Here is an 18037-nt window from a genome sequence, read left to right on the forward strand (position 1 = left end):
TAATTCGACAGCTAGGACAGGCTCTCGGTGCCTTCTGAGCCTCTGTGTTTTAGACACTAGATGCCTCGAGAGCTTGGTTGTTACACCCGTGAAGGCCAACCCTTTCAGAATAACAATGTCCACTTTATGGCGAAGCGTCGCAGAAACTGGTATCGAACAACTTGGCGCTACATTGAACAAAAGTCTGTCTCAAAAGAAAGAGTTCGGGGATAGATGACGATTCAAGTGCTTCGAAGATGCGTTCATGGACGGCGATAATTCTACATGACGAACGATGCTCATTGTTCTTACGACATTTTTGCTGACTTGATTGAGTTACTGATGACTATGAGTTTCAGAGCAGAATGTAATAAAGTTTTATAGAGGGATGGCCAAGATTGCATTGCGTTCTTAAGATGATGCATCTCCCTACGAGAGGGGCATGGGCGACTGTTCGACTTCAAGAAGCACGTGGTAGCATCGTTGATGTCTCTAGGTAGTGTCACATCCCACTGCACTAGCTAGCTAGCAGTGGTAAGCTGTTATTTGCAAGCCCACGTTGAGCAGGCATCTCATCAAACTCAATGAGCTACCCCCCTGCTGGTATGACATCAGGATGACAGGCCGGTCTAGAGCCGCAAACACATGCAAGAATGCGTTGGTACTTTCAGTGAACCATTCATTGCTCAGGGAACTAACTGGGTTACAATTTCATCTTCTGGGAGTGATGTGAATGACAGTAGGATGCGGTCCGTTCCTCGCCGATCCACTCGCAGACATATTGGCGTCCGTGTGTGATGTTGAGGCTGTGTCTAAACGGATTCAAGGGAGGCGGGATAACCAGAAAGCTTACTTGTAACCATGTTCCATCCAGAATGCAAAATCTCACTCACTCCCTGATGCCTATTTTGTATTCGCACACAACTCACTCTCCCATCCCCTCCATCCCTCCCTCTTCGTAACGAGTCCACGACGTAACCACACCCATCAAGCTAGCTAAGCCACACATACAAGTACAATCCGGCCAAACGCAAAGCGGCCGCCTTGACCTTTCCTGGCGCGAGCCCAGCGCTTGTTACTTTTCGCTGATTCACCGCCAGACCCCAACCTTTCAGCCACATCAGCCCTACATAAACGGCATATGACCTGTTTGAACCCGTCCGTTAAAAGTGGTTTAATTGGAGCAACACGCCCCCCTCCAAGGAGATTGCCTTGAGAACCCGCCGGGAGCAAGCCGGGAGAGGAGCCAAAACTCCAAACCGGCTGGGCGCCACAATGACGTACAGATGCCACGAGTACCGCGTAGCGAATAGAAAAACAGCGGACCAGAGGTCCGAACGGCAGGAAAGAAAAGACAAAAAAAAGAGAAGAAAAGAGACACGTCGTAACCGTAACGCAGGAGAGACTCCTCAGCAGGCCAGACTGCCTAGGGCCGAAACGCACACACCGCCGGACGCCAGGTTTTTTCCCTCCCTCTCTGCTGATCTGCTGAGCAAACAGGTATGGATGGTATGATCCGGAGAGGTGACTCAGTGCGCCAGGGTCTCATCCGTTCCCGCCGGCTTTTGCCCAGAGGTGTTCGGGACCTGCAGAGGAGCTCTTCTCTTCTCTCTTGGGTCTCTCTTGAAGGTACCTAGTTTTCTCCCACCTCGTTACCTAGCTGATGACGGGGACTGGAACTAGCCCCTTTGCTGGGGATCCCTCATGAATGACTGACCTGGCCATTCGTTGATCCATTCGGAAATACCGGACGTTCCTCCGTCAGTCCCGACAACGTCACGAGAGATTAGAAAGCACACCTGGTTTGCGGCTCCGTCAGATCTTTTTGTGTTGCTGACTGGTTTTGTTTTCGTCCTGTCGCCTCCCTGTAAATGGGTGCTCAAAGAGAAAGGGACAAAAGCAGGGTACCATGTATAAAGCACTTCATCTGCCCTTTGCCTGTCTGTCTACCTTTCCGTCCCTCTAGAATGCACATTGTGATACCCATTTAATTTGCTTTCCCTCTCTTCCCACCCTCCCTCTCTCTCCCTCTCTCTCTTACCCAGTCTCTATCCTCCTCTCCTGTAGTCGTCCGTCTTGTATTACCTACGGATACTTACCCCCCCTTGAAATCATTCTCCACGTCATCCCATCATACCAGTCACAGCCATGTCAGCAGCTGCTGCGATTGCGCAACCGCCAGCGACGGTAGAGGCGCCCGGCGTCGGTGATGACAGCCCGCGGATCAGCGAGACATCGGATGACGTATCGACACTGAAGCCGGCCGCGCAAACATCGTGGAAAAAGAAGAAGTATGGGTTGGGTGTTGGCAAGAACAGCGGCGGCGATGTCAACGATATCAACAACAACAATAAGGCCGAGGTCAACCGTACAGCAATGCCCAAGCGCTCGACGACATTCTGGAAATCGTTCAAGTACCTCCTCGACCTGACGCCAAAGGAAGTGGACGACTTCATGGCGTCGTACGTCATTTACAACCTCGACTGGGCGGACGAGGCCAAGATGATCGAGACTCTCGGCCCGGACTACGAGGCAAAGGTCGGCGACTGCCTGCAGTCGTACTACGGCGTGCTGAACCACCTCTGCGCGCTGGGCGACGTGGAGAAGATGTACATCCCGCCCCTCATGGACAAGAAGGCCTCCGTCCTCGACAACCAGATGCTGTACGAGGAGTCCGTCGCCCGGGACATTGGCCTGAAGCCCGGCGACAGGGTGCTCGACCTCGGGTGCGGGCGCGGGCGGGTCGCCGCGCACATGGCCGCCGTCAGCGGCGCGTCCATCACCGGCCTCAACATCGACCCGAACCAGGTCGCGCAGGCCGACGAGTTCAACGAGCGGATGGGCCTGCGCAACAGCTTCACCGTCCAGGACATGAACGAGCTGCCGTTGCCGTTCGCCGACGACTCCTTCGACGCCTTCTACCAGATCCAGGCGCTCAGCCTGTGCAAGGACTTGCCGAGGCTGTTCGCCGAGCTGCGACGGGTGCTCAAGCCCGGCGCCAAGATCTCCCTGCTGGACTGGGTGAGCCTGCCGGCCTACGACGCCGCCGACCCGGAGCACGCGGAGCTGATGCGGAGGACGAAGCCGTTGATCGGCGCCGTGGGGACGCCCACGCCCGAGACGTTCGAGAAGGCGCTGACCGGGGCCGGATTCGCCGTCTTGAAATCGGACAACGCGAGCGTCGGCGGGCTGCAGGCGCCCCTGATCGACAAGGCGGACGTGTACTTCCGGAGCCTGCGGCAGGTCATCCTCGGGCTCGTCAAGGTCCGGCTGCTGCCGCCCCATTTCAAGACGCTCATCAACCGTCTTTGTCTGGACGGGCAGGCATTCGTCAAGATGGACACCATGAGGCTGGTGACGACGAGTTACCGAATTGTCGCGCAGAAGATTTAGAAGCAGGGGGGCGCACGGGGTGTGTCCAGCGTCGGCCTTGTTAAAGAAGAGAACCTTTTGCTAGAACAACGGTTGATACGGCTGTGCAGCTGAAATGGTATATGACCAAGCCGGCGATGCGTGTCACTTGGCATTTGTTTTTGGGAGTTAGAAGGATAGACTGATCAGTATAATACCACTTAATCGTCTCGAATCATGCCACGGTAACTTCGAGACGAAAGGGCTGATTTCACAAGATACTCACGGTACACTGCGATGCGTTTTGGTTTCGGCTTCATGAATCCAGACGCTCTTTGACGCTGTTGCAGTTTTCAAGACATTGGATGTTGCCGGAAACAAATGGTATTGTGCCAACAGAGACGTACCTGCTTTACGCCTACGGAGCCTCTGAACTCTTGGAGTCTAGGTAATAACAGATCAGGTAAAGCCAAGAAAAGGAGCCGGAGAAAACGACACCTCCCGACTTTCGTGGTGGACCCTTCGAAGGAAGAGTGATACTGATATCGGTCACCCACAGATGTTCTAGTCCCTCCTCACCCAGAGAGCCACACCTTTCCTGCCGACTACGATCCAGCCGGCTCCGGTCCGGGTGTATGGGGCATTCCGGCTACATGATCCGGAAGAAGTGGGTCGTCGGCCGGGACAGGCCGGCATCAAGCGCAATCCTCTTCCAACGAGGTCGAGCCATGACAGTCACACAGAGAAGAGGCAAGTGTTTATCAAAGAGCGTTGAGATTTTTTCTAGAGCTAAAATCTTTCGTAAAGGGTATATCGAGAATCAAAACCATGGCCAGAAGACCCTCCTCATCCCCAGAGCATTAAACAGTTAAAAGTACGTTTGCGCGTTAACACATTGGCATGATACCACCTCCCAACATCTTTACCAATCGGCACCAGGCAGAGCGATCTGGGTGCCGATGGTGTTGATGCCGTCGGCGGCCATAGAGCTACCGCTTACGCCGCCAAGTTCCAGGGCGGCGTTGATGACACCTCCGAAACCCTCACCGGCGATGAGGCCGGCGGCGGCGGCGAAGCAGTGCGTCTCGAAGCTCTTGGGGAAGTACTTCCTCCACCACCACGCAGTGATGGCACCGGCCATGATGGCGTTGGCGTAACCGCTGTCGGGGCCGAGAACCCAGGCGACACCGATGGACATCCAGTTGGGGAGGTACTCGCGGTACTTCATGCGGTTGCCGACGAGGTAGAAGTTCTTGACAACGGCTTGGAGGGCGCAGATGACGCCCATGACGATGGTGAAGATGGCGCAGGACTTGGGGATGGGGAGCTGGGGCATGGTGACGGCCTCGGCAACGGCCTTCCACGCGAGGACGGAGGGGGCGCCGAAGGGGCACGTCTCCTCGGGTCCCATCTCCTTCCAGATGCAAGGGTAGGCGGCCATGAACAGGACAAAGACACCGGGCGCGAGGAACACGCTGACACCGGCACCGATGGCCTGGGCGTAGAACTGCAGGTGGGGGGGAGTGCGGAGGAGGAAGCCAACTCGGAAGTCGGAGACCAGCGCCGTGGCAACGTCAGCGGTACCCGAGGCGATACCACCGGCGATGAGGTTGATGCGCTGAGCAGACTTGACCTCGAGGCCCTGGCCGGAGGTGACACCACCAAAGACGAGCTGGGAGGCCTTGGCGGAGGCGGTGAGGGGCGTGCAGTCGGTGACGGCGCCGCCGTGGATACTGAGGAAGGCGAAGAGGAGGCCCAGGATGCAGGCGAGGATGGCGAGGCCGGCGTTCATGTGGAACTGGACGTGGCACACGACGCAGGCAACGGCGGTGAAGACGAGGGTGCCGGTGGCCCAGACCCAGATGGGCACCTGCTGGCTCGGGGGCGCAAAGTCCTCGACGAGGCTGTCCTGGGCGTCGGCCAGGCCGGCGTGCTTGGCGATGAAGGCGTTGTGCTTGCCGCGCGACTGCATGCGGTTGTTGATGCTGCGGGCGCCGGAGCGGAAGGCGAACTTGGCGCCGTCGACGAGGACGCCGATGTGGAGGACGAACTCGACCATGGAGTAGACGACGAGGACCATGACGCCGGGCCACAGCATCCAGTAACGGGGGGAGGGGACCCAGTTGGGGTCGTCGCTGACCTTCATGACGCCGAAGTTGACCATGTCGGCCCACTTCTCGCTCTTGGGGTATCTCTGGACGCCCATGGCCTCGCCGTAGTGGACGAGGGTAGGTCCGATGATACCCCAGGCGACAAAGGTTCCGAGCCACCACGACAGGGCGGCGTTGATTCCGACGAGCATGCCGGAGCCGAAGAAGGCGGGGGTGAGCTGAATGTACCAGCCTGGAAACCTGTTAGTTCGATGTTGTTGCTGCAGGGATGTGTGTGTGTGTGTGTGTAAGCACACGAATGGACATGGAAAACATACCCCAGTTGTTAATGTTCATGGCCCAGTTCTTGTAGCCGCTCCAGACGTAGAACCACAAGAAGATGTACCAGTTGTGCAGAATGCCATCGGCGTACTGGGAGACGACGATGTGGACGAGGGCACCGACGAAGCAGTATCCCAGAGTCTTGATCTTCTTGGCGGCATCGGCGGCTCCGCTGCCGACGGCGTGCATGGAGCGGATGGTCAAGGCGGTCGCGGTGGCTGTGTCCGAAGTCAGCTTCTAGAGGCACGGAAAGGAGAGGGCAGGTACCCCGGGGAACTGGCGACTTACGAGTCGGGAACACGAGGTTCAGCTCCCTGGCGACGTTGATGATGAAGAACTTGCGCAGGGGCACGGCCGCGAAGAGGCCGAAGAAGGCGCAGGTGACGGTGATGGTCAGGATGCGGCCGAAGTCCTGACGCGGGTTCTCGGACATGAGGTTGAGCTGGTACATGGCGGGGAGGGCGGCGACGAAGAGACCGGACATGCCACCGGCACCGGTGGCAGCGGCCTGGATGATGGAGCTGGGTTGAACATGTTAGTGACGTGCATCGAGACGAGACTGAAGAGGAGGCACGGGGGGGGAGACACTGGAGGACGTACTTCTCTTGCGGGCCAAAGGTGCCTCCGATCAAAGGCGCGTTGGGCAGCGACTTGGCCAGGAGCTTGACGATGGCATAGCCGAAGATGGCACCGAACATGGTCGCAGCGAAGGAGAACTAGAGTTTCTTAGCATATCGTACCGGGGAGAGAGAGCGAGACTTTTGGAAGCTGTGAGAACATACACCAGTCTTGAGACCTGTGGGGTTTTGGGAGTTAGCAAACGTGAATCGTCGTCGCCCTTGCACTGGCTGAGCCGGGAAAATGGAGTAACTTACCAAGGTAGACGTTGGACGCGTTCACAAGGGAACCCAGGATGATTCCCACGAGGACGGCACGGAAGGTGAGGGGGTTGCCCTCGGGCTCGAGGCCCTTGACCTCGGGGAAGGGGACGAAGAGGTCGGTGACATCTTCGTCGCCGCTGATCTCGCTCTTGAGCTCGTCGTTCTGCTCAGAGTAGCGGACCTTCTCGGTGATGTAGGTCGGGTCGTGGGCCGGGTCCACGGAGGGGATCTGCGTCTCGGCCTGGATGGGCCCCGGGACGGGGTTCGTGGCCACCATGGCGACAAGTTGGCGATACTTGTCTGTAGTGTCTGTGAGGTAACTGACAGACGCACTTGGTCGACCAGAGGTTGACTGGCTGGCTGGCTGTCTGGCTGGCTCTGCGCGAAGAGAGACCTGGCTTGATGTCAAGTGGTGGAGAAGGACGGACGGTTGAAGCTGGGAGCGGAGGCTGGCAATCCTTTTTAACATTGCTCGATGGATACTCAAAGATCCAAGATGCTCCGGTGATAGACAACCGTAACTCATCCTGACCATATCCTGACCACCCTGTCATGGGCGGCAAAAGCTACCAGGGCCATGGAACTTTTGCCTCATGTCATGGGGGAGAGGGGTGGTGTCCCGGGGTGGAGAGTCCTGCGGCTGATAGCCACCGGCAGGCAGGCTCGTTGAATCCATCCATCCATACGGGCCAACGATCGTAGAGGCGATTATCTGGGATGCGGCATGTGGTTCGTCAAGGCCGAGAGCAGAAAGCCTGGGAGCGTCGGCCGGGATCTCTCGATGCGTGAGAAACCTCGCTGTAGCTGGGCGGGCCGCCAAGGCTGTTATCAACCAGCAAAAGGACCCCAAAGGAGCTAGGGAATACAGGGGGGCCAATACTTCCCCCCCGGCTCGTTCGCATAGTCTATTTGATGGGAATCAAGAGGCCGTGAGTCAATTCACAATATCAAGCAAACCAACTCACTGGATTGGCGGCTCAGTACCTCCGATGTGTCACGATATCTCGCCACAACCACTCACAGCCCGTGAACGAAGGGGTTTGTTTGCCCCCCCTTGCATCGCGGACGTTGCAGATCAAAAGGGCCTTTCACTTCCAGTCCTACCCACCACCCCCCAACCCAACCCCCAGTTTGCCTCTGGATCGTGCGTCTACAGAGTAGGCGGCTTGAGTGAGGTACGGGGCTTGCGTTACGGGGGGATTTCGTTACGGTTGGCTGGATGGTTGATCGAGACCATTGGACAGCTTCCTTATCGGGAAGGGAGGTGTCTCTCCAAAGATCTTGGCTGAATCACAAAGCATGCCCGGGGGGTGGGTCTAAACAATCAATCTGGTTCCTATGAAGGCTTGTGAGGTACGGTGTACTTTTACACTTTGGGCAGCTCATCATCCACTCTCACCACCACCATCATTGGATTGGGACATGATATTTACAGTAATAGACAGAAGGGAGATGGGGTCTAGAAATGAATACAGTTTCGAGAACCATGGTCTCTCGTCATTTCTTCTATGCACTTGGACTGTGTTTTCCCCCCTGATTGGTTCGTCTCTTTGCAGACAACTACTCACTGCGGGACGCATGTCGTGGAGTGTAAAGCGGAAGAGTCAAAAAGACTTGCACCAATCTATACAATAATACTATATATATCAAAAAAAAAAAAAAAAAAGTTCATTTGGCGTTGTTGAAACACCAGAAATCTCCCCATGATTCCATGCCACATCTGATCGCTGAACACCTGCATGAATCAAATCACTCAACCTTTCCTTTTCGCCGCCAAATCAGCAGTTGGTTCCCTGGACAAAAACGGTCCAATGCGTGTTATGGAAAACTTGACCCACGGTCACGGAAAGGGTTCTCCTCTCTTTTGGCATCTCTTTACGATGAACTCTGCTCTCTGTCGGCGAAGCTACCGAAAGAATCACGGCGCAGGTCCTGGAAACTGTGGCCGTGTGAGCTGCTCTCGTGACGGTGTTATCTGGTAGTGCAAAGACGTACGGCTATCTTGTTCTAATATTCTTCTTGGTCTGCAGAGCTAAAGTTTCCTGAGGAGAGACATAACAAGACTCTTGCATGGTTTGGGAGTATTGCGGATGGGGCCCAGATGATCAACCGTCGTTGCGCTTATCTTCCTCCCGGATCAAACATGGGCATGACAGCGGGTCAAATCTTACACCACACCAACTTGAATGTCATTGTCAGGAAGGATAGTTGTTAGATGGGCTCGCCGTGGTGCGATGTTATGCGTTGGCTGGATAAAGCCAGACCTATGTCACAAGGTGTGGAAAGGGTGTTTCAACAACATTCGAAGTTAAATTTGTCTGCGAGTTTCTTTTCGTGGTGAATAGTGTCGTAGAAGTGTGCAAAGTAACTTAATATCAATTTGGTGGATGATTTGCGGTGTCGCTACCCTAATACATGATAAATGTGATTGTGTTGCCTACCTACGACCATAGTCGAAATACCCTAATCCAATTAGAATTTCAGATAATAAGTCTAAAAGAACCTCCTCTAGAAGTATTCGCTACCAAGGCTTGAGGCGTGCAGTTGATTTTAACGCGCACCCCCCTCCCCCCTCTCTGTCTGTCTTCCAAAATCCGTTTCCCTTCAAATGGTCGGCTCATGAACCCGTTTGAACAACGGGAGCTGCGTTGCGGTTGGCTGGCACGGCTGGACGGCCGGGGTCAAGGCCGGTCTGGCGAGCTTCCTTATCAGGAGAAGCCGAGATCCTCTTTTCTACAATGGCCGGGCCACCACACGCCGAGTAAGTCGTCTTGGCCATGCCGCCAAGCAAGTCGCCAAGCCGCCTTTATATTGCCCGTCCCCCCATCCCTCCTCTTCCTTTTCCTGTTCATCCTGTGTTGGGTGGTATGGTGTCTTCTCGGCGCAGAGAGGCAAGACCAGTCAAGCACTCTTGGGCGCGCCTCCGCCTCCGGAGGCGACGCTTGGCTGGGTTACTGAGGGCTTCCCGCGCCCTTACCAAGACATTCAAAAGTTCGAACAGAGGTTCTTTTGCGGCGCCGGATGGTCTGGGCGGCCTCGGCATGAATCTCTTGACACTGTTGGCAAGGCTTGTGCCATGCAGCAGCTGGGGAGAGGAGAGACTGAGAGACCCGGAAGACGGCCGACGGCTCGGGCTGCACTGCACCGCTGGCCGCCGCCCTCGCGCATTTCCCCGCGTCGATGCTACGCTCGACCCGTCCCGATTACGGCAATGATGAGTAACGCCGCTGACACGAGGTAATGTGCGGGATATCCCCCTCCTCTGGCACGCTCTGCCCTCGTTTTGTCGCGGTCATCTGATGATTCAAAAAAGGGCTTTCACTCACGGAAACGAGAACTCGATGGGCTAGGGCCACTCTCTCTCTGTGCCTCGATGGTCGGCCATCGGAGCTACCGCGGCGGTTGAACGACTCTTTGGTCCGGATCAGGCCGACACCTGCGGCCGTTTCGACAGTGAAATGATCCTGGACCGCTTCTGGGCCCATGCCCAGATATGACAGTTCCCACTCATTCCCATCTCATCGGGTTCAGCAACGTACGGATGCTGCACCTCGCGCGTGTCCTTTCTCTCTCGAGACGCGGCGGTGGCCGACTGGGACTGGGACTGGGCCTGGCTCGCTTTCGTCCGCCGGCCCAACTGCAAAGGTTCCATTCTCCTTCCCAAGGGGCAACCAATGCGTTGATCCGAAGTTATCGGGAGTCCTCCCAGAGTGGGCTCCTCTTTCTGGATCTCCCCTCCCAGGCTTCTACCCAGCCAGGGCAGGCAGGCCCCCCCACACGCTCAGCATGCATTGGTCGCGTGCGGCGTTGTGGGCGTGGGTGTGTGGGTTGCGTCCTGTTCCGTTGGTGGCGAGACCAATGTTCTCTCTCTGTCTCTTCGCTCTCGCTCGCCCTCCGCCTGCGGTTTGCGTGACACCTTTGGCCGATATCCCCACCAAAGAACGGCCCACGCCCGTCTTGTAACCGGCCGGTGCAACAATGACATTCCTCTTTGAGCATTCCTTGGCACAGGTGGGATCACATCACGACAAAAAGCCCGCCACCTCAGGAGAGTCAGCGGCAGCTGAGAGGCACCGCCGTCGGACCGCTGTCGGATTCACATTGTTGGAGGGTTACGGATAGGTGAGCTCGCCCCAGACTTTTCGCCTCAACGTGCATCTTCCTCCTTTCAGCTACTCGTTGCTTGGCCTGTCCTTCTTCCAGAGTCTGGCGGCCATCCGATGACCTCGGCCTAGGCTTCGGCACAGTTCATGCAAGTCCTCTTCGCCCAAGGTAGCCACATGGCTCCTGTTATATCTGGGATGGTGCAGATATCGCCCTGCAAACTCCGGACGGGTTACCCACAACGTCAGCCTTACCATAGTGTGTGTGCATCTCTCCTGTCGGTGGCGTTGTGAAGTGTTCGTCACAGAATGCGCGCGCACCTTGTCTTCGCTGCGAGAAGAAAGTAAGCACATCAGTGCCCAAACCGGTGGACTGATCATGAGCCATGATATCGCATAAAACTGCACCAATCTTTGACCGCCCATTGCGTCATGAACGATTGGGTCGTGCACAGGGAGATAGGGATCAGCTTTGCCCTTTCCACTTGGTGATGATGCGGCCGCACAAACTGCACAAACTCATGAGACCGAGTCTCGTTCCTCCACGATTGGCCAGAGTCCTCGACACGCAGGCACTCGAGATACCAAACTTGCGACTTTGCCAATTGGTCGATTCGTCCATGGTGGCGTTCGACTGCCTTAACCTGCATATTGGCTATCGTCGGTGGCGCCAGACGTCACAGGAGCAATCACCAAGAAGATTGCGATTGCAATACCGTTTTGGAGACCCAAGATCGCAACTTGAGCCAATGAGTCTTCATATGTCTCAATGATGCTCGGTTTTCTGACACCATGCCAACTTGCTTCTTTCGTCACTTGAAACCCCCAAATCGTTGGCGGCACAGCAATCTCAATATTGCTGACCCTCCCTCCACTGATACCGAACGGGCGTGGACGAGGAAATCTGCTCGTCTTCGGCTTACTCCCCTCAAGACCAACACCACCACTACAATCATTGCAGCATGGCTGCGGCGCTGTTCTCTCTAATCCGGTAAAGATTGCTTTCCCTCCGTCATCTGGTTTACATGCGTTCGCCACCGAACTCTCGTCTTCTCTTTCAGCGTACGACGAATACGCTTTGCGTTTTGGGCATGTTCTACCCACGACAACTCGGGAGCTCCGCACAAAAGTGCAAACCGAGGTCGGTATCAATGAAAAGATGGAGGGTTTGCTGTACTCTCATCACCCCTTGGAGGCAGCTGCATGTTGCAACGATTCCCGGCCCGCATGATGATGGCTCACGTCCCACCCGCATGATTCCCCTGAAAACACCTTTTGCCCAGGGATACCTGCAATTTCAGTGCCCTGAGCACCGGAAAGAAGCCGGCCAGTTTGTTTGCGTTGCACCACGCGAGGTTGCCTGACGACTCGACGTCTCTCGGGTTGCCAGCGGAGAAACCTCCGGCGAATTTTCGAACCGGGCGAAACAACCCTCTGCCGGCAGCCGAAGACACAGGTCGCCCCGGTGCGGAACCAGGCTTGGCCGGTCCGGTGCCTGCTTCGGGGGTTCCCAGCCCTTGCGCACTGAGCTCGGTGCAGTTGGGTGTCCGGTGTCATGGAAAGCAGGGTCATGTGCGTAGTTGAAGATGTAGAGTGCACAACGTGATGACATTTACCCGCGAGTGAGAAACGACTTCTTGTAACCAGCCTTCGATACAGCCGTTGGACTCGTGATGGGTCCTCACGGTGTACACTCTGGCCTCGGAATATAGCCGAGTCGTTGCACAGAGGCTCTGCCGATTCTCTGCACAATTGTGGCACCATCAACGAATCACTCCAGCCCCGTCGTCTCTTGGATCATCACGATGCCCTAGCAGCACTACCACAGGCACAAGGACAATCTGTGTCTCAAAATACAACGCGTCTGCTGTAACTTGTTGCAAGCAATGTGATAGGTCTCGTCCTACGACCTGACCTTGCGCAGCGGAGAAAGCGAGCGTGTCGCTATGGTGCTGTAATTCCTGGCTTCGCAACTAGGTAGCGGGAACAATCCATCACGATCGGTAACATCAAGCACATGTAAAACTGAAGCGTATTACTTGACTGCCCAGTCTCGAGTCCTGACTGTCGGGAGCCAAAGCGGGACCGGTAAAGATCCATTGATCTGGGACATCGTCCACAGGAGGGTTCTCAGCAACGGCCCGACTCCCGTCGGGCCAGAACGTCTGGTAAAGCTTGATAGGCGGATGGGTAACCTGTCGGAAGATGTGCTGGGCTTCTTAACGAAGGGCTCGCCAACAAACACCATGTAGTCAGTGGTCACTAGCTAGCCAAGTCCAATACCCGAGAAAGGTCGAGTCTGTAGGGTGTGTTTGCTTTGAAGGGCTGTTTCTTGACGTTGCCCACTGCGTTCAAAGCACCGCATGCCAGATCCTCTAGGACGAACCTGGACCGGAGATGTTGGCAGAATCTCTCAACAACACATGCGGGAAAGTGAGACGTTGGACGATGAATTGCCTTGTTGAACGGCAAGGAACCGTGGCGAGCCGGAACGTTTCTTCAACCTTCCGATTGGATTGCCGCCACCATCTTGAGATGAAGACTGTGATGGGCGGCGCAAAGGCATCCGCACCAGGAGATACCTTGAACAGATGCAGAGCGCCTACCTTGTACTACGGATGGTCTGGCACTATGTTTCTCGTGACGTTCGCCATCTTACCCATATACCGAGGCAAAGTCCGTCTTCGTGATCAATATAAAAGGGTTACTGGCGTGAGCTTATGCTTGGAGATTGCCCAAAGATATCACGGTCTATCATCTATCCCTTGCAGCTTTCAATCACCGCTATCCGACTTGGTATATCCATAGCTCATCCAATTGCCCTTCCAAAGTGAGCACCCCTCGCGTGGCAGCTGGCTTGGGTTTCAAACCCGCAGAGCCAGAGTTCACTTGTCTCTCGATCCAACCCACAATGAAGACCGAGCTCAACATTTTCCTGGCTTTGGCCTTCTTCTTCGCCATTGTCCAGGCATCTCCAGCGGGTGTCAATGTCGCAAGTATCCCCGTTGTCGAGGTGGACGCCGTGGATTACACCTCATCGACGGTCGACATCGCGGTCAGGGGCGAGAAGAGCGACGCAGCCAATCTGCAGGGCACGCAGGATCTCACGCTATCGATGGTCGACGACCCAGCCAAGTTGTCTCTCTGGTGCCCGAACGACAACTGGGTGTACTACTACAATTGGGGACCGTAGGCTTTTCTCCTGACCCAACCGAGTTGTCCCTGATGCTTTCCATTGGCTCACTGCTGACACTTTTGTTTCTCTCTCAGTCTGGTTGATTTGGTGTGCGATCAATGGGACAACTCCTTGAAGGCCAGCTTCTCAGCCTTGATACCCGAATCAGTCTACTTGGTAGACAGGGCCAAGTCTGTCACACTGGGATGGACGCCGTCCTTGGGAGGCAACTGCAATGGGACCTGCAAGCAGGTCTTCAATGCCATGCGCAGTATGAAGGGTTGTGAGTGGACGGTTTCTTACCCTCTTGACGGCACCGACCGCCTTCCCTCACCCTCCCGACTGACCTTCCGATTGACCTCCCTACGCAGGCAAGGCCGAAGAGTTCTGGATGAAGGAGATGATCAATATGACGTACGAAGGCTGCGGAGTGGCGTCGTGGAAGTACCAATATCAACCGACGTCGCCGCTCAAGCACGGCTCCGGGCTCTGCTGGCTCGAGAAGGACGAGGTCAAGACGTACGAGCCCAAGGCGAACGTCTTTGAGCGGTTCTGCCACGAGGCCGTCTACGAGCTCAGGCAAAAGGGGGGCTGGGAGTTCATGAACGAGCGGGCGAGGATCGGGTACTACTGGACGGACTACAACCGCAAGGTGGCGCACTCGGGCAACAGCTCACAGTACTTCGACATGGGCATGGTGCACGTCTGGATCAAGGCGCCGCAGAACATCATCCCGTGCCCGACCAAGGGCAGATACGGCGACCACATGATTGAAGACGAGGAGAACGGTCTCACTCATGAGCTGTGCGTGAAGCATCTCAACACACTCCAGAACATGGATTGTAAGTGTCCCCTTCTTTCATTTTTTTCCATGGAAGAGTTGTTCGGGGGGTTCGGGAGACAGATGCTGATGACTGGATCTCCGCACAGGCGGGCAGCCGTTGGGAACAAGCCAGGGAGGGCGATACTGGGCGGATTGCTTCGAGTGGGGGATCGAGGCAAGCGGATACAACGCCCTGCAGATTTCCGGTTGAGAGAGTTGGGTTGAGCGGTCACACTGGTTAGGCAGTAGAATGATGTGAGACTGCTGGGGATGTTGTCTTGAAGGCTTGTTGGCTCGTGGCGATGTGGAATGAGTTGGAAACCTGGGACGGACGACAGACAAGACTTACTTATCCGGGTTTGGAGTTTACACGAAAGGCTGGATCCTTTGAAAGGTAGTTCAGAACCCAAAATGAACCCTCAATCATATTGAGCGATGAGGCCGTCGGTTTTTACATGATGCCCATGTCGCGGGTGTAGTTGGATAGCGGGCAAGGTGATACTCGGCCGATGATAAAGGGGAAGCATTGCATATACGGCCCTTGGCGTTCTCAACTCGAATGTGGAGAGTGAGAGTGAGAGATAGGCTGGCGGAGAACTCTTCGGGAAGAATGAGCGGGCGCGGTTGACTGGAAATGGGAATAGCCGATTTCGACAGGTCACACGTGGCTCTTGAAGTGTCCCCGGACTCGAGTAAATCAACAAGCAATTAACCGTATTGCCTAAGATCATGAGACTCAATATGAGATTCAATCAAGATGAAGACAGGCAAACAGCTCAGATGAAAAGTGAGTGTCATTGACGAACACAGGACAAGGCACGTGACGCCAGCGCCAGTTCTGAGTCCAGATCCGAGGCTCATCCGAGAACACAGCGGACAATGGACGCTAGCGCCGAAAGAAGCAAGGTGCCCCACGTTTGGTTCCTTCCTTTCCCGAGCCCAGTGACAGTGGGCAGGAAAGAACCGCGAGGGGAGGCTGCGCGCAGTGTCTCTTTCCCGCGGATGTCACAGGTTCTTGCTGTCCTCCATTCTTCCGACCGCCCGGAAGAGAACAGAGTGGGGTGGTTGCTGACATTTCAGCCAATAAGAGACCTGAAAACGGTCGAAAAAGCTGGGACCAAGCCACATACGAAATCTGGGCTTTTTGCTTTTTGGGGCGAAAACAGCGGGAAGAGCGCAGGCGGGTGGGTGAAAAAAAAAAAAAAAGGTCTGCTGTACCTGTAGCCTTAGCCTGTGTCGGCCTGTACTTTGACCGCGTACCGCTCCCAGACTGAACTAGGTGTACCTTGGCTTTTGCGGCATTTGACAGGAACATCGACCACCTCGAAATTCCACTCTTTTTTTCTTAATTCTTCCACTCCCCAACTCCCCCGATCTCCGAACAATATCTCCAGCTCCGCGAATACCCTCACGAGGCACTCACGACCGTCACGATGCTTTCCCGAGGATCCGCCCGCACTGCGCAGGTACGTCTGTTGTCGCTCCGTCCCCAATTGGGGTCTTCTCGCCTCTATCCGCATTGTGCTGCGTTGCCCCCCAGCCGTGATGTGTTTTCTCTCTTTCTCTCTGTTCTCTGCGTGTGTGCTTCGTGTTTGAAGAGGAAGAGGAGGGATTTCGTGGGAGAAAGATGAAAGGGAAAGAGGATATCGGTGGCGCAACGAACCCGACCATGGCGAATCTTACAAGAAAAGACGTCGGGGACACGCAGGATGCACACACTTCCCCCTCCCACCTCTAGCTACATCAACACACACATACCAGACCAAAACACACAGACAGCCGGCTAACGATGCTCCCCTCGACAGATTCTGCGCACCGCGCAGCCCGCGCGCGCCTACGCCACGGTCGGCTCCGACATCTTCAAGCCCACCAAGTTCGGCGGCAAGTACACGGTTACCCTGATCCCCGGTGACGGTATCGGTGCCGAGGTCGCCGAGAGCGTCAAGACCATCTTCAAGGCCGACAACGTCCCCATCGAGTGGGAGCAGGTCGATGTCTCGGGTCTCAGCACCACCACCCCCCAGAAGACCGAGGACCTCTTCCGCGAGTCCGTCGCCTCCCTCCGCCGCAACAAGCTCGGCCTCAAGGGTATCCTGCACACCCCCATCGAGCGCTCTGGCCACCAGTCCTTCAACGTTGCCATGCGCCAGGAGCTCGACATCTACGCTTCCATCTCCCTCATCAAGAACATCCCCGGCTACCAGACCCGCCACGAGGGCGTCGACCTCGCCATCATCCGTGAGAACACCGAGGGCGAGTACTCGGGCCTCGAGCACCAGTCCGTCCCCGGCGTCGTCGAGTCCCTCAAGATCATCACCCGCGCCAAGTCGGAGCGCATCGCAAAGTTCGCCTTCAACTTCGCCCTCGCCAACAACCGCAAGAAGGTCACCTGCATCCACAAGGCCAACATCATGAAGCTGGCCGACGGTCTCTTCCGCTCCACCTTCCACCGCGTCGCCAACGACTACCCCACCCTCGAGGTCAACGACATGATTGTCGACAACGCCTCCATGCAGGCCGTCAGCAAGCCCCAGCAGTTCGACGTCATGGTCATGCCTAACCTTTACGGAGGTATCCTGTCCAACATTGGCGCTGCCCTCGTCGGCGGTGCCGGCATCGTCCCCGGCTGCAACATGGGCCGCGACGTCGCCGTCTTCGAGCCCGGCTGCCGTCACGTTGGTCTCGACATCAAGGGCAAGGACCAGGCCAACCCCACCGCTCTGATCCTGTCCGGCTCCATGCTCCTCCGCCACCTCGGCCTCGACGACCACGCCAACCGCATCTCCCAGGCCATCTACGGCGTCATTGCCGACGGGTAAGTTTGATGATGCTTCTCTTGGGGTGGAAAAGTCGTCCAATGCTAACAACCGCACAGCAAGGTCCGCACCCGTGACATGGGCGGTGATGCCACCACCCACCAGTTCACCAAGGCCATCCTCGACAAGATGGACACCTTGTAAATTGCCAGCTACATTACCACACACGCACACAAACGCAAACACACACACATCCACGCCTTACCCTCTGTAGCTATTTAAGAAACACCTACTTCGGCGCCCCGAAGCCCCATTCCTCACGAGAACCTCCGCCGTCCCTTCTTGCCTCGCCATCAGACTCGATTTTCTTTTTCATGCCGAATGACGCGGAGACTGGGCGACGGAGATAGATACCACCCGACGTCGGTCGAATTGCATAAACCAGCGGAGGACTAGATTTCTGTTTTGGACACTGGGAGGAGGCTCGGTCTTGCTGGGAGATTGTAGTTGTACCAGTTGTACGTAGCATAGGAGTCG

The 18037-nt window shown here is 55.9% G+C and overlaps 4 protein-coding genes across 4 annotated transcripts; 3 read left to right on the forward strand and 1 right to left on the reverse strand.

The window, feature by feature from the left end:
- Positions 1-2127: 2127 nt before the first annotated feature.
- CH63R_11195 (Methyltransferase domain-containing protein) lies at positions 2128-3372 on the forward strand (the record flags this gene model as incomplete). Its single annotated transcript, XM_018306169.1, has 1 exon — positions 2128-3372. One exon carries the CDS (start codon positions 2128-2130, stop codon positions 3370-3372), a length of 1245 nt encoding a protein of 414 aa, XP_018153010.1.
- An 880-nt stretch (positions 3373-4252) lies between these two features.
- On the reverse strand, positions 4253-6920 carry CH63R_11196 (OPT oligopeptide transporter; the record flags this gene model as incomplete). Its single annotated transcript, XM_018306170.1, has 6 exons — positions 4253-5673; positions 5759-5980; positions 6051-6283; positions 6363-6478; positions 6545-6558; positions 6608-6920. The coding sequence occupies 6 exons, from the start codon at positions 6918-6920 to the stop codon at positions 4253-4255; spliced, it is 2319 nt and encodes a 772-aa protein (XP_018153011.1).
- Positions 6921-13657: 6737 nt separating this feature from the next.
- CH63R_11197 (uncharacterized protein) lies at positions 13658-14955 on the forward strand (the record flags this gene model as incomplete). The annotated part of the gene is made up of 4 exons (XM_018306171.1): positions 13658-13935; positions 14017-14204; positions 14293-14763; positions 14852-14955. 4 exons carry the CDS (start codon positions 13658-13660, stop codon positions 14953-14955), a joined length of 1041 nt encoding a protein of 346 aa, XP_018153012.1.
- A 1222-nt stretch (positions 14956-16177) lies between these two features.
- On the forward strand, positions 16178-17704 carry CH63R_11198 (Isocitrate dehydrogenase [NAD] subunit, mitochondrial; the record flags this gene model as incomplete). The annotated part of the gene is made up of 3 exons (XM_018306172.1): positions 16178-16210; positions 16550-17559; positions 17620-17704. The coding sequence occupies 3 exons, from the start codon at positions 16178-16180 to the stop codon at positions 17702-17704; spliced, it is 1128 nt and encodes a 375-aa protein (XP_018153013.1).
- Positions 17705-18037: the final 333 nt, after the last annotated feature.

The sequence above is a fragment of the Colletotrichum higginsianum genome, chromosome 8, assembly GCF_001672515.1.
Source record: "Colletotrichum higginsianum IMI 349063 chromosome 8, whole genome shotgun sequence".
Taxonomy (NCBI): Eukaryota; Fungi; Ascomycota; class Sordariomycetes; order Glomerellales; family Glomerellaceae; genus Colletotrichum; species Colletotrichum higginsianum.